We start from the raw sequence: 14,665 nt of genomic DNA, 5'->3' as shown, positions 1-14,665 counted from the left end.
CTTGACCTTTTCACTCCAGCCTCCTGAGTAGTTAGGACTACATATGTGTATCAGTAAACTTGGCCTCTGTCATTTTTAACACACTAGTAGCCATATTTTTAGGCAAGGCCCATCACAGTTCTAGTTTGCAATTTTTGTTGCAGCTCTGAGAAGTTCTGACTGAAGTGGGTGCCTTCCTTTTCTTGATGGTGCTTCCCCCCTCTCATCAGCTTTGAACACCAGACCCCATATTTTGGATCTCCTCTTCCACTTGAATAATTACAAATAATTCTTCTAATGAACTTATTCTATTCTTAGTCACCAATGGAAGAAAATTGGACTAGTGATATAAATAATCAAATATAAAATAATCCAGAGAGCATGCTCTCATTTCAAATTGAAACTGTCAGTGAGAGGTGTTGTATGATCATGTATATACAAGTTCATGTGCAAGTGTGTACATTGTGTGTGTGTGTGTGTGTAGGCCAGAAGATAATCTTGGATGTTGTTCTTCAGATGTCATCTACTTTTTGGGTAGACAAGATCTCTCATTGGCCCAGAACTTGTCAAGTGGGTAAGGCTGCTGGCCAGAGAGCCCTAGGGTTCCGCTCGTCCCATTCTTCCCAGAGCTAGGATTATAAGCATGCATTGCTGTGTCCAACTTTAGATGGAGGTTCTAGGGATTGAACTCAGGTCCTACTGTATCCACTGAACCATCTCCACAGGCCCAGAGAGAATAATTTTAAGTAAAAGAAGTTCAGTTACCAACCACTAGCTCTCTAGGTTTTTAACTGTTCTAGTTGAGGTATAAGAATATGAAAGCAGGGGGAAAGAGGAAGATAAAAAGAAAGCTGCTCCAGCCACAGATAGCCAGTACAATCAAACTACCCATTCCCCTCTTCTCCAGATTCATATCTAGGCTGTGTCACCAACAGAAACTTACGTAGAAGCTGCTGAAACAGATCTCTGGAAACCTCCTGGATGTCGAACAGGAGAACTGTTTCCAAATAGGATGTTTCTGCTTCTCTTCTCACATTTCTTTAGCAGAGGTGTTTCTGTGTACTGCACAGGCAGCTAAGTGTTGGTGAAAGGCTGCCTGGCATTATTCTACTGCTCCTGCATCACAATGTGCTGACAGAGCTCTGAAGTAAGAAGGGCAGTGGGAAAGAGCAGCTGAAAGGCCAACCAGTTCATGAGATGACTGAGGCCTGCATTCCTGAGAAGCTCAGACAGTAGCGGCTGGAAGTTCTGGGGGTGCTATGAAGGTTTTAGGTTTTTTTTTGTGTTTGTTTGTTTTTTGGTGAAAAGCTGTCCTGATAGTGTGACTGGAAAAATAAAAATTGAAAACACATTATCACTCAGTTGGTAACATATCATTTAGTTGTCCTATATTTTGGTTTTCAAACCTCAAATGCATTTTGAGCCTCTGTGAAGAAAAAAACTTCAAGTTGCACATGGTGGCTCATGCCTGTAATTCTAGTACTTAGGAGGTAGAGGCAGGAAGACTGAACTGAGTTTGAAGCAGGCCTAAGATACACAGTAGTAAGTTCGAGGCCAGCCTGTACTAAAGAGTAAGATCCTGTCTAAAAAAAGCAAAGCACTCCCTCTCATCCCCAGTAAAGCAAAACCAGGATAAACAGAACAAAATTCCAAAGCTTCTCACAAAGATAACATTTCTACAAGGCAACAATGCTTAGAAACAGCTGAGGACCTGGTGTTCAGCCTGACTATTTTACCTTTCTAGCTCCTTCTGGACACATGCTAAGTGGCCACTCAGTAACTGCTGGGTGAGTGAATAATAACAAATTAACATATCCCCCACCCCGTCCTTGCCCTCTGTGTTTAGGAGATTGTCTGCATCCCATCATACTTTAATGTTTTGGTCCTGTGCTGGAGATACACACCTGTCTTGGTACTTTCTTGCTGCTAGTGAGGATGCAGCACACAGAGGGATGCTGGCTGAATATATGGGTTAAGAGAGGGGCGGGAACCTTGGTGAATTCACTTCACTTGGGTCCCTATGTCCTATGTTCAGGGTCCAAAGAGTTTTTGGACCTCAGGATAAACACAAAGTGTCTGCTCCATTGATGAGAACCTTAACTGACTTTGGAGATCAAGTGTGGGTGTGTTGGCACTCCTTAGGAAAGGTATCAGAAGCAGAGGTGAGGGCCATGCCCAGCTAAAATGTGTAATGGCACAGGCTCTGGGACCGGGGATTACATCTAACTGGTAGTTTTCGGGGGTGGGAGTGGGGGAGGGGGAAACAGACTCTCTGTAGGCCCAAGCAGTTGTCCTGATATTTTGCCTTAAATGCTCACTTGCATTTTTTATGCTGAGTGCCATTTTCATATAAATAGATTTATCTATTTTTCTCCACCGGAGCCTAGGTTGGCCTCAAATTTACAGCAATTTGTTGCCTCAGCCTTCAGAGTGTTGGGATTACAGGAATGTGCTACCATGACTGGCTCTGATGGACAATTTTTCCTCTGTTCATAGCTCTAGTATGCCATCCATCCTTCATAAAGCATATTTATTTCATGATCACCACTTACCCATGATCCTGTTCAGGAAATGCTTTTGCATAAATGTGATTTCCCCGTTGTTGATGACATTAATTCCAGAGCAGCTGGATGAAATCCTTTGCTATTATTTTCATATTTTTGAGGTTTCTGATATAAGTTAAAACATATCAAGAGAAAAAGATAAATCAACAGTATGATTTGAATATTTACCTTTACATATGAATGCTTTTTAACATGCACAAACATATTTATGACCCTGCGTATGTCTGGATTTGAAGCACCTGGTCATAGAAAGAACATGACCTGTTAGCTTTCTGCCTTTTCCCTTCCTAGGATGGGCCTCTGCACTGTGTCCTCTTAACTATGTTCTAAGCTTGGAGTAGGAAAATTTCTTCCTGTGTTGATGCCAGCTCCTTGGTGAAGCTGTACAGTGTCAGTTCTGTTGATCAGTTCAGTGTTGACACCTGCTGCTGAAGGCTCATGCTGGGCTACCAAGATGAGCAGGGTCTGCCCTAAAGAGAACTTATCTAATTCAATGTGATGCAGGACTCTGGGAACATGGGTGAGGGACACTGTGTTCGTGTGAGGCTTTAGGGATATTCCCTGGAAGAGGTAATGCTTAAGCTAAAGCCTGATTATTTCATTCTGCTTTTTTTGTTTTCTTTTGTGTGGTGCAGGAGAACAAACCCAGGGCTTTGTGCATGGCAGACAAGTGCTCTGCCACTGAGCCACACATCTAAATTCCCACAGGAAATACTGACTGTGTGATTAGTCTGGACAAAGGCAGGAGGCATCAAGTGGCAGGATTTGAAAGACCACCTACTTGCAAAATAGTCTGGTGTGTCAAGGGGGAGAAAAACCAGAAGTTGGGGAAGTGCTATGGAGATCTAAATGTCTAACTGGGCCTGGGGACATCAGCTGTAGAGGCTTTCCAGTAAGGAGGTCTATATTGGGACATTTAGTCTCCAACAGCAGGGTAAAGGAAAGATTTGAGGAGAGCAATTCTGCAGGCTGAGACCAAAGTAGTGGTGGAGGGAAAGAAAAGGATGGGGTTAATTTGGAATCTGTGAGTAGAGTCAGAATTTGGTGACTCACTGAATGTGTGGGTGCTGAGAAGGAAGCAAGATGACTCAAGTTTCAGCTCTGCAATACTGGGTTCATGTATAGGGGACAAACTGTGAGCAGAGGAACAGGTATGGGAGACAGGTGCACTGTTTGTTAACAGTGACCTTTGTTCAGCATGATGCCTTGCATTGTTGGTGTTTACTGACCATTTTCTTTCTTAACCTGTCAGGGTCCTCAGGTGTGCTAGGCGATGTGTGCTGCAGTGTTGGCAGAGATAGCCTGAGTACTAAACCCCAAAGCCTTCCCACAGGGGTAGCAGTTAGTGCCATGTGGTATTGGCCTGTATTTCAGAGTACTTGCCCATCCCTCTTGCACTGACAGCTTCCTTCCTCAAGTTGCATTCCTTTTGTCCTTTCCAGTCTGAAATGTCCCTCCCCTGCAATTTCTCACATAGGGCTTGTTTTTCAGAAATCAGCTCAAATGTCGCCTGTTTGGAGAACTCTTTATCTGTCACTAGGTGAACAAGGTACTCTGTGTCCAAATCTACTGTGGTGACCGCCATGTGTGTGCTGGAGCTTTCTGAAAGTGCACTGCTCTCTCCATCCAGCTGGTTTAGTTAGACTCCACAATAGATTGCACTGGACTAGAGAGAGCTTGGGAATGAGTAGGAGGAGAAGGGACTTGTGCTTCTTCCCGATGCCTGGTTTCTCTCAGTGTCACCCTGACAACAACAATGGCCTGCACTGTGTTTTAGATTTTTATTTTGTTGTAACTTCCTGCACTCTCCAAATCTGCAACTTTGCAAGATTCTCTCCCTAGAGTATTGAGCCTTGTTCTAAAGAGTCTGAATTCTAGATCTGATTACCCTATGTTTTCTCTTGAAGCTATTCCAACCCTAATTTTTGTAGTTGTTTCCTCTCATAATTAGCTCTGATACCTGTTTTTGTGCTTTCACCAATATCTAGATTTTTTCCTCTACTACTGTCTCCCTGTGGGATTACCAACTGTGATCTCTGCCTTTCATAAGAACTGTACTACAGAACCTGACTTAGGATTCCACTCACTCTTTTAATGAACCACTCCATTGTCTGTACTTAAATATTGTTTTCTGTCTCATACTTTGCCTTTGTTGCTAGTTTCCAGGAAGGTCTCATTAATCCTCATAGTCTTGTTGCTTACCATGGAGCCTAGCATCTTGTATGAACTTAGTTGGTGTTTCTTAAATGAACTGAATTATTATAAAAGACGAAATACATGAGACAGGTATGGTGGCACACATTTACAATCCTAGTGCTCAGAAAGCAGAAGCAGGAGGATTACTGCAAATCTGAGGTTAGCCTGGTCTAATACCAACTTCCCAGCCATCTAAGCCTATATATATATATATAGCAAGACTGTTTGGAAAAAAATGGACAAAACAAAGATAAAAGAAAACAGAAAAAAAAAGACCAAATTGAGCAATTTTTTAATCTTTCAGTTTTAGTCTAATTTATCAGTGGACTTAGAGCCATGTAACTCTCTCAAGCACAGCACTTGCTGATAAGCATGTTAGAATACAGTATATTATTTACTTCTAGAATGACCATCAGTAGAATAACAGGGCACAGTCTGCTTTGATTCTGGACGGTCATGCATCTCCACTTAATCTAACTGAGGAAGAATGCTTACCTTGGTAGGTTTTCTTGAAGATCACAGTTGCAATTGGTTAGAGCTGTAAAGTTCTGTTTGTTAGCCAAAAATTTTAAAAATGGAAGTCATCCAAAGAATCTATTTGCAACATCACAACATTTACTTGGAAAACAGCCTTTTCATGTTTTATTTTTCACTGTTAAATGGTTCACAAAACCAGAGCATAGAAGCCCTAAGACCAGTTAACTTCTGTACAGCTCTAAGTGTCTGAAAGTACTGTCTAACCTTTCATTTAAGCTTTGATTACTAAAACAAAGAAAACTTCAACATAGTATATATGCTTAATTCTTAAATAATTTTGGTCAATTAATGTGAATAGATTAAATGATACCAATTAATAGATTAAACAGATAAAAGTAGAACCATTTCATCAATCCAAAACTTTCAAACTACCCTGGAGCACTTTAAATGTCCTATCTTACCCATTTTCTAATTCTGAAAGAAAAAAATGTCTTTTCCATGTTTATTAGGCTACTGGGGTCCTTAAAATTCAGTCCTTCTTTCATTTCCTCTATCCATTTAGAAATGTGTTAAATTTTTACGTGCCCACAGCTGTTGTTTTCCTTACTCAGAGCCTGCTTTCACACTGCCATCAGCTTGAAGTAGCATGTCTTCTCATACATAGATTCACACCATAGCATTTTTATTCAATTTCTATTTTTCTAATGAACTTTGTTTTCATTGGTCACTATTGAAATTTTATTCTTACAGCTCATAAATGACTGCCTACTTAATAAATATTTTTTTTTCCGATTTCACTCATATTCTTGGGACTTTATTCTTGTTACTTCTTTTGCATCTGGCAGTCAGTTCCCTTTCCTTGCATGATGCTGTACTTTTGTCCAAGTTTTCTACAAATATTTTTCATTCCAGTCTTTCCCTATACCCTGAGGCCTGTCTTACGGTTAATCCACCCTCTTGGGTTATTTATATGACTGAGCTCCTGAGTTGAGTTGTATGCAGTCAGAACATTTTTTAACTTCTAACCAGAACTTTTAAATGCTCCTCCACAAAATGAACTTTCCTGACTTTTCCCATTAGTTGTCTGACATTTTCTGACTGAAAACTTGGGTTCATTTCTCACCTATGGTTTCCTTTCCAGGGCTTGTACCAGTTATAAATTCTTCCCATTTTTCTCTCCAGCAGTGAAGTCACCTGTCCCCTTTCCTTATCAGCCTCTCTAGACAGCACAGCCTCATTCTTTTCTGAACTGGTGTCTTCCACGTCCCTCTAGTTTAACTGGTTCTTCCTGAAGCTTCCAGAGCATGCATCCTAAGTGCAGCTCTGATCATACATCCTTGATTGAAAGTCTTGTCCCTAGAATAAATCCAGATGCCTTCGCTTGGTATCCAAGAACTCTACAGTCTCAGTCTTAAAGATGTTGTTTTCTCCCCAGACCTCATATCAACCTTCTGTTCCCATAGTTCTGTGGACCCTGGAGCCATAGTTGCAAGCTTGAATTTTGTTGTTTTCCTGTGCTAACTATGTGCCTATGGACAGACACATTTCTGCCACGGTTTCTCCATCTGTAATAACAGGAGCCACAAGGGTGTTGTAAAAGTTAACAGGAAGGGCTTTGAACAATGCCTGGTGCACAGCAAGTGCTAGTGAGTGTTTCACTGCATATATTTGCTAAGGCCTATATACATGTAGGCATCCATATGCCATAAATTCTAAAGACTGGACTCTAGAGCTTTTTAACCCTTTAAGACTGTAGTTGTCACAGTTTGCAGAGTCTATTATGCATTATGAAATATATAAATATAGTTCCTTGCACAACTTTTCTTTTTCTCCCTGATGGAGTACAGTCACAGCTACTTCATTTTATCTATTTCTGGGAGGAGGAGGAGTATAGTATACTTTGTACCCATAGACATAGTAGGTGCTTATTTCTTAAATGAATATAAAGAACTATGTGTTTGCATTGGACCTCTATTAATTCATCTTTTCTTCAATGGTAAAATAGAACGTTTAACTTTAACCCTGAAAATATCAAATGTTATTAAAAGTACAAGTTTTCCTTACCTTTCATATCATGATTTGTTACTTAGTCTGGTTTACTAGGCATACACTACAGAACACAGACTCTGCCTGTTAACATGATTTGAAAAATATCTCCAAGTTTTTATTAAGAGAAATATCCCTGAGTGTCAGCACAAAAGCCCCACATTTCTATTTTCTTTCAAACATTACTTAAAACATTTCTAATGCCAGCTGTGGTGGCATACACCTTCAACCCCATCACTTGGGTGAGAGAGGCAAGTGAATCTTGTTCCAGGACAACCAGAGCTATATAATGAGATCTGCCTGATGACACAAAACAAACAAAACCAAGTCCTAACATTCCAGTCACTCATCTGCAGTTTTCTGATTCATAACTTATTTTCCCCTTCACTTCAGAGAGCTGTACATATCCAAAGTTGGTACCTAAAAGAAGAATACCTTTTTTTCTAAATAAAGTATCTTTCCTCCAGCTATGCTTACCGCTTATCCAGCCATCACTGGAAAAAGCCGAAGATGGGCAGTTCTCCTACTTATTAACGTACCCCGATGCTATTTTTTTCTAATGACTATAGTAAGATGCAACGCTGTATCAGGCCACAATTTCAATCTCTCAGGCTGTGAGCCTTGGTAGGCCTTCTTAAGCATTCTGTTACCGAGGCAAACTTCTGTCAGAATGGAGTGACAGTCTTCTCTTTCTAAATAACAAGGCTGCACAATACATTTTTTTAAATAATGATCAAGGATTTTTTTTTTATTCATTAAGTTTCAGTATCATTACAGAAAATGTTATGGTACAGAGTTGTTTAACATTATTTTGTTTTTGCTCTTGATTTCCACATGAATGCTGGTAACACTAATATCTGTACAAGATCAGTCTTTGATTTTGTTTTTGTTCTGTACAATTTTAAATGTGTTGGTTAAAAAGGCTGTCAGCACTTAAGGAAGCATTTTCCCCCAGTTTGTTTGTTCAAATAAAAGGTATCCAGTTACTGCCTGCGAGTACTGTGCCATGAGGCTGCTAGGGTGAGAACTTCCCTGGGTGCTCGGCAGGGATGTTCTTGCGGCAGGCAGGGCCTCCACGCAGTCACTCCTCTTTTGGCACGGTGCACATAAACACGAGATACATGATAAAGAACAAGCAAAAGCTCTCTGTAAAGCAGTTATGAAGCATACTAAGAAGGGAAATCCAAGTGTTGCCTACACTAGTATAAATAAGCAGACAGCCTTGATTAAGAGCATAAGTAGTTGTATTTAAAGATGAGAAAAACACAAGTTCTGCAGGCACCTACCGCTGTCTACTAAAAGCTATCAGATCTAGCATTGAACACACAAAGCAATTTGCAAGAAAGGAAAATTTTGCTTTGATATAATCAGAATAGAGTTGTCTGTTAGGATTTATTCTTAGGTTTTTTTTTCTTTAAAAGGTATTTAAATTCATTTGAAATATAATTCAAGATGTTGACTATACAGATCAACTTTTATCCAAATCAGAAAAACTAGCTGTGCCGTTGCATATTACAGGATACAGTCAATGATATGTGGACATGCATCAAAGCTTTCTCCTTTTGGTCACCATCATAGCCGTCCAATGACCATGACATCCACCACCTCGCCCTTGTGGAGTTCCACATACTGCTCTGTCTTTGGAGGTAGCATCAATAATCCATTGGCACTGCGCATGCTCATCAGACGGCTGCTCATCTGATTACCTGGAATGAAATGCTCTCATTACTGCAGCACAGGGATCAGGAAGTACATGTGGAGAGGCCAGCAAATGGAAGTGCAGGGCTCCAAAAGGGAGGGAGAGAGATGCTCAATCTTTCCAGTACCTTTTCCAGGTGAAATGTATGTCCTAGATCCTTCACCTTCTCATCAAAACTTTAAAAACAAGTATTAGATATTTTTAAAAGAATAAAATAAGGTTTAATAGCATCATACCAAATGCCACTGAAATTCTCACTTCAGGGTGAATTTATATTTGTATAAAAATGAAGCCTTTTAAAAACTTAAGAATAGCCATACTAGCAGCTGCCATTTAGTGACAAACTACAAGTCACTTTATTGACTCTCTTACAAGATGCCAAAAATCTGAGGCACACTGCCTAGTGCCTTGATAACTAGGCTGTGGTTAACCTGCAAGCAGAACTCTGTGATGACAAGGTTCATGAACTGAATCACTTATTAGCTGATGTTTGCAGCTGATACAGCATCTCTTGTTAATAGGTAAAACACCTTATGTGGCATTGAATCAAACCTTGGGCAAAATATGACTAGAAAAGTTGGGGACAAATGTTTAAAGTGGAGAGCTCTATACTTCAGAGCTAGAATTCTGAAAATAAATACAGCTTCCAGTGTCCTTAAGATTTATCATTACCTAGAACATAGTAGGAGCCAGAAAGATCATATAAAGTTGGCTTTTTCTTTACATTTCAGGAAAAAACAGCTACTGCACTCTATCCATCAGTCATGCTCAGAGGGCTGCTTGAACTAATAGATCAAAATGTATAATTCTGTTTTTATATTTCAAATGCCTTATAGAGAAAATATGGTTTGGTAAAATAAGGAAACATTGTTTAAAAATAATTTATTTCATCAAACTTTTCAAAAAGAGAAGTATACAACAATTATTCATTTTATTATCAGCATGGGAAAGGCACATCTGACAGCTGTTTTTGTGGTTTGTTAAGAACAAGTGCACAGGGGTCCCTGTGGGCGTGCAGGTGTGAATGACTGACCTGTACTCTGGGCCCAGGGCAGTGGTTCTTGGTGATGCCAAGTCAGTATACACCGGTGGTATTCTGGGCGAGGATCCAGTTTCACATCACATGATAACTACAGCAGGAAGAGGGAAAGAAATTTAACTTGGTCATCTGATCATTTCTCAGAACTACAGAGAATATAGTAATCCTGGGTAGATAATATCCTTATCATTCCACTAGTTCTATCATTTCCATCTTACTTTTAATACAGGAAGTCCCGGGGCTGGTTGCTATGGTAAAAAAAAGAAAGAATGCTAAGAAGCCAGTGTTCATAATAGGGGAAAGGACAGATGAAAAAGGTCTATTGTTGTGGGTTGTAAGGAACTTGGACCTATGAAGTGGGAAATTGAAGCAATACCACGGGATTGAAAGGAGGTAGGTCTAACATGCAAATCAATATCCATCCACCCAGAAATATTCATTGCCGACCTAATATGTGATAGGCACATTCAGCTCCCCATTTATTGAACTATTTTTAACATACACATGGAAAAGACATTTTTATGTTGCTTATATTTTCTTTGCTGGTAGCATAGTTTCCCATTTCTCCTAAATTATTTCACGCTTCTCTCTTAATCTCTCTCTGTATGTGTTTTGCAGTGCTAAGTTTTAGGAACCACTTATATGGCTGCTTTGTAGCCAGTATTAAGGAAGAGATGGTTGATGTTAAAATGAGAAATAAATGTAAGGATTCCTAAGAGCTTTGCAGTGTTTGATAAACATGCGTCTCTTAGAACAATGTGGATCTTTCCTGTTTCCTCAGTTTAGCGAGTGTGGATATAATAATTTCTCCATTGCTAAGTAGGCTGTGTAATTTCACTGTTAGGACTTTGTCTTTTTGATCTGATCATAATTCTTTTTCATTCATGGCTGGTCTTCCTTCCTTGCTCTCCTATCACCTCTCTTACTTTGTTAACAATTCCAAATAGCACCTCCCTGTGATTACTGAAAGAAAGCTCTTTTGGGGGGATGGGGTGACTTGACACACAGGAAACTATGGTGACTAGTTGATTTTAAGTGATATTTTAGAGAAACGAGATGCTCTTATCTTCATTCATTCACAAATACCCAGTAATAAAAGTATCAATGTTAAGACTGTTGACAGTATAGATTTTCAAAGATGTTTTTATTTTCCGTGTATGTGTCCATTTGCACACACAAGTGCCACAGCAGACATGTGGGGGTCAGGTGACAACTTCAGGAAGTCATATGGGTCCCAGGGATCGAATTCAGGGTGCCCGGCTTGTCAGCAAGTGCATTTACCTGCTGCGCTATCATGACAGCTCTCTTATATGTTTTTACACTGTATATCCTGAGTAATATTTTATTATTATTTGCTCGTCTGTGTTTTATATTTTTTGATCAACTAATCATAGAATTGTGTCACATGTAAATTACTTTAAAAATACTGAGAAGTAATACCCTTGGTTATATAGTTTATGATATCAAGAAAGTCATTTGTGAGTACTACAAAAATGTATAATTAGTTGGGTGGTAAATGAGGCTAGCAGTGCTGGTAAGGAAAGAGGCGCTAACTTCCACGTGACTTACTGTAGTGTGTAGCTCCTGTCTGTCTATGCTGCTCTCAACACAGCACATCTGCTTTTTCGTCCTCAAGTAACAAATTCTTCTAGTCCTTTGAATGCCTTTTCAGAATTATTTTGAGGAGCGATCGCATAAAAGCAGGCAGGCTAACTCCTGTTCTCCATGAACCTCCCTGAGGAAATAATCTCTCATTCCTTACCCTACACAGGTCTGGGGTGTGGTCCCAGCTGAGTTCTTTTGATGGTCTGTTCTTAGAACCCACTAGAAGTTTGAAGCCTTGCCCTCTGGATTCTTTTAAACTTTAAAAAACTTTATTTACTTTTATGTGTATGGATGTTTTTCCTGTGTGTGAATGTATGCCATGCCTATATACTGCCTGAGGAGAAGGCCAGAAGAGGGTGTCAGATCCCCTGGGATGGAGTTACAGACAGTTATAAGCTGCCACATGGGTGCTGGAATCAAATCTAGGACTTCTTGAACAACAGCTAGTACTTTTGTCTTCTGAGCTATCTTTCTTTATGTTAAAAGAAAATAAACATGAATTTTCCTTCTACTTTCTCCCACAAAGGAGAAAATACCAACACATTTATGAAAAAAAGATCTAAAATCCTAGGCATCTATTTTTTGGCAATGAGTAATTGCTATTAGGGTTCCATTTTGGTTTCTGGTCATTAGAAAACATTACCCTGGCTTTGATGATGGTTGGCCGAGGATCCAAGATACCCTGCATCTTTCTTAGTGCAGGTACAACAAAGAGATTGCAGGTGACCACAGCTGATACAGGATTCCCTGAAAGTCAAACGAGTAGTTATTTATATTACACTACATAAAAAATTGTCAGATAATTGTATTTGCCTATACATTCAGTTATGACGGAACATAACAGAAGTGACTGATCATTAGTCTACTTTCTTCTGAGTTACTCTGAATGGTGCTACTCCTTTAATCCCAGCACTCAGGAGGGCAGAGGCAGGAAGATTTTTTTAGTTTGAAGCCAATGTGGCCTACATAGTAAGTTCCAGGACAGCCAGAGCTACACAGAGAAACCTTGTCTCACAGAACAAAACAAAACAAAAGGAAAAAAAGAATAGAGGTACAGTTAACCACCTGTTGCAGACAGTATGAACTGAACTTTTTGGTCTTCCCCTGAAATACAAAAAGGTTTGATACTCAGCTTTTAGATACTATCTCTGCTTTGCACTGAAAGCTATTGCTAACTCTTATGTGTGTGTGTGCGTGCGAGCATGTGCCTGTATGTGTGTGTGCATGCATGTGTGAGTGTGTGCGTGCACAGAATTGTGGGTGAAGGGGTAGACACTGAACTCTGGGTTGCCTGCATGTGAAACACATACTCTTATATTGGGTATCAACTCAATACATTAAAATTTTTAATAAATCTTCTTGTTTTTAAAGTATTTCTTATATAGAAATATGATACAAATAAGATAAAATATAAAAAAGGAACTTTATAACCATCTTTATTCATATCCATCTTTATCTTATATCCATCTTTATCCTTTAAATATAAAATAAAGAAACAGCACCAAATCACCCACGTTCCAAAAACTTGAAGATGAGTAAGAGTATGGCATAAACTGCAGTGTCCTCAATTCGCAGGAGGAAGCTCTAGCACTCAGTGTATCTGAGAAACGGCCATGGTGATTAAAGCTCAGTGAGGACACAGAATTGGGCTCTAACTTAGTAGAACTGGTGCCATTATAAGCATGGAGATAACCTAGAACCCCTCCACAGATGTAGCCCATGGCAGTTCAGTGTACAAGTGGGTTCCATAGTCATGGGAACAGGGACTGCTTCTGACTTGAACTGATTGGCCTTCTCCTTGATCACCTCTTCCTGAGCGGGGAGCAGCCTTACCAGGCCACAGAGGAAGACAATGAAGCCACTCCTGATGAGACCTAACAGACTAGGATCAGAAGGAAGAAAAAGAAACCCTCCCCTACCTTGGGGAGGGGAGTGTGTGGAGAAAGGGAAGTAAGGAGGGATTGGGAGGGGAGGAGGGAGGGAACTAGAGGGGGGATACAAAGTAAATAAAGTATAATTAAAAATTTTAAAAATATGAAATATAAAAAAAAAAAAGAGCAGAGACAGCAGCGGTATGCATACCAGAGGCAAGGCCAACGGACTCAGAAGGTAGCTAACTGCAGAGCAGGAAGAAGGCATCAGAGATTAGCACTGTTGTCACCTTGAGTTTTAGATTTCCTGGCCTTAGAACTGTGTCAAATGCCTAGTTTTTTAAAGGTATCTGAAGAATTTCAGAAATTTATCATTCCTCTCCAGGAGAAATAAACCTAGGTGTGCCTTGTACTTCAAAGGTAAGGAGAGTGGAATAAAACAAACAAATGGGCTACAAAGAAAGGATTTCTTTTGTTTGTGTGGTATAATGATCAAGTTGTACTCAAACTGGACAACTTTGATAAGCTCCACACTTTTTTGTTTGTTAGTTTTTATATAGTTAGTCTTGTTTTGAACCCTCAGGCTATCCTTGCCTTTAAGGCAAACTCAGCCTCCCTAGTGCTGGGATTATAGTTGTGCACCACCAATCCTTATGAATCTCATCTATAGAACTTCATTTTTCTCTTTAGCAAGGGCAACATTATCCATCAGGTGCATTCTAGTTCTGAAATCCTAATTCTGTTTAATTCTCTTATACCGTTGTATGTGATGATGTGTATTGGTATTGACAGTGGGGATCAGGCTGTCTTATTTTAGGTTCCCTTTCCTCAAGTGCTACTAATTTTGTCCTCAAAGTTAAAAGACAAAGGCCAGGCTATCAAATTACTGGATAAAGCCACACCTTCATTTTTCTGGTACCAGTAGCTAAAAAGCAATTTTTATCCTTTATCAGCATATTTACACTGTATAAGAGTGGTATGGAAATTACACTTTCATATGTGTATACATATTTGGTTATATTCTCCCCTTCGCTACTCTCTTCTCTCTTTCCATTCCTGCTGTCTCCCTTCTTCTTGAAAAATAGCACCTCTTCTTCTTTAATGTCTTTTATTATTTTTAATTAATTAATTAGTTAATTAATTAATTACAATGTACTCACTTTGTATCCCAGCTGTAGTCCCCTCCCTC

General features: G+C 39.6%; 2 protein-coding genes across 27 annotated transcripts in view; one reads left to right on the top strand and one right to left on the bottom strand.

The window, feature by feature from the left end:
- LOC132655263 (basic salivary proline-rich protein 1-like) overlaps window positions 1–14,665 on the top strand; it is a 61,785-nt gene that overhangs the window by 37,489 nt on the left and 9,631 nt on the right. The window lies entirely within an intron of this gene.
- Gphn (gephyrin) overlaps window positions 7,980–14,665 on the bottom strand; it is a 416,220-nt gene continuing 409,534 nt past the window's right edge. For all 25 annotated transcript variants that reach the window (XM_060387712.1, XM_060387715.1, XM_060387716.1 and 22 more), the window contains 3 exons: window positions 12,249–12,352; window positions 9,995–10,091; window positions 7,980–8,968 (listed from right to left, as the gene is read on the bottom strand). In XM_060387712.1, the coding sequence (XP_060243695.1) occupies window positions 8,835–8,968; window positions 9,995–10,091; window positions 12,249–12,352 (335 nt within the window). In that variant the 3' untranslated portion in view covers window positions 7,980–8,834. The remainder of the gene's footprint in view (window positions 8,969–9,994; window positions 10,092–12,248; window positions 12,353–14,665) is intronic.

This window comes from Meriones unguiculatus, chromosome 7, assembly GCF_030254825.1.
Source record: "Meriones unguiculatus strain TT.TT164.6M chromosome 7, Bangor_MerUng_6.1, whole genome shotgun sequence".
In the NCBI taxonomy this organism is placed as follows: Eukaryota; Metazoa; Chordata; class Mammalia; order Rodentia; family Muridae; genus Meriones; species Meriones unguiculatus.
This window is presented reverse-complemented; position numbering and strand designations above follow the sequence as displayed.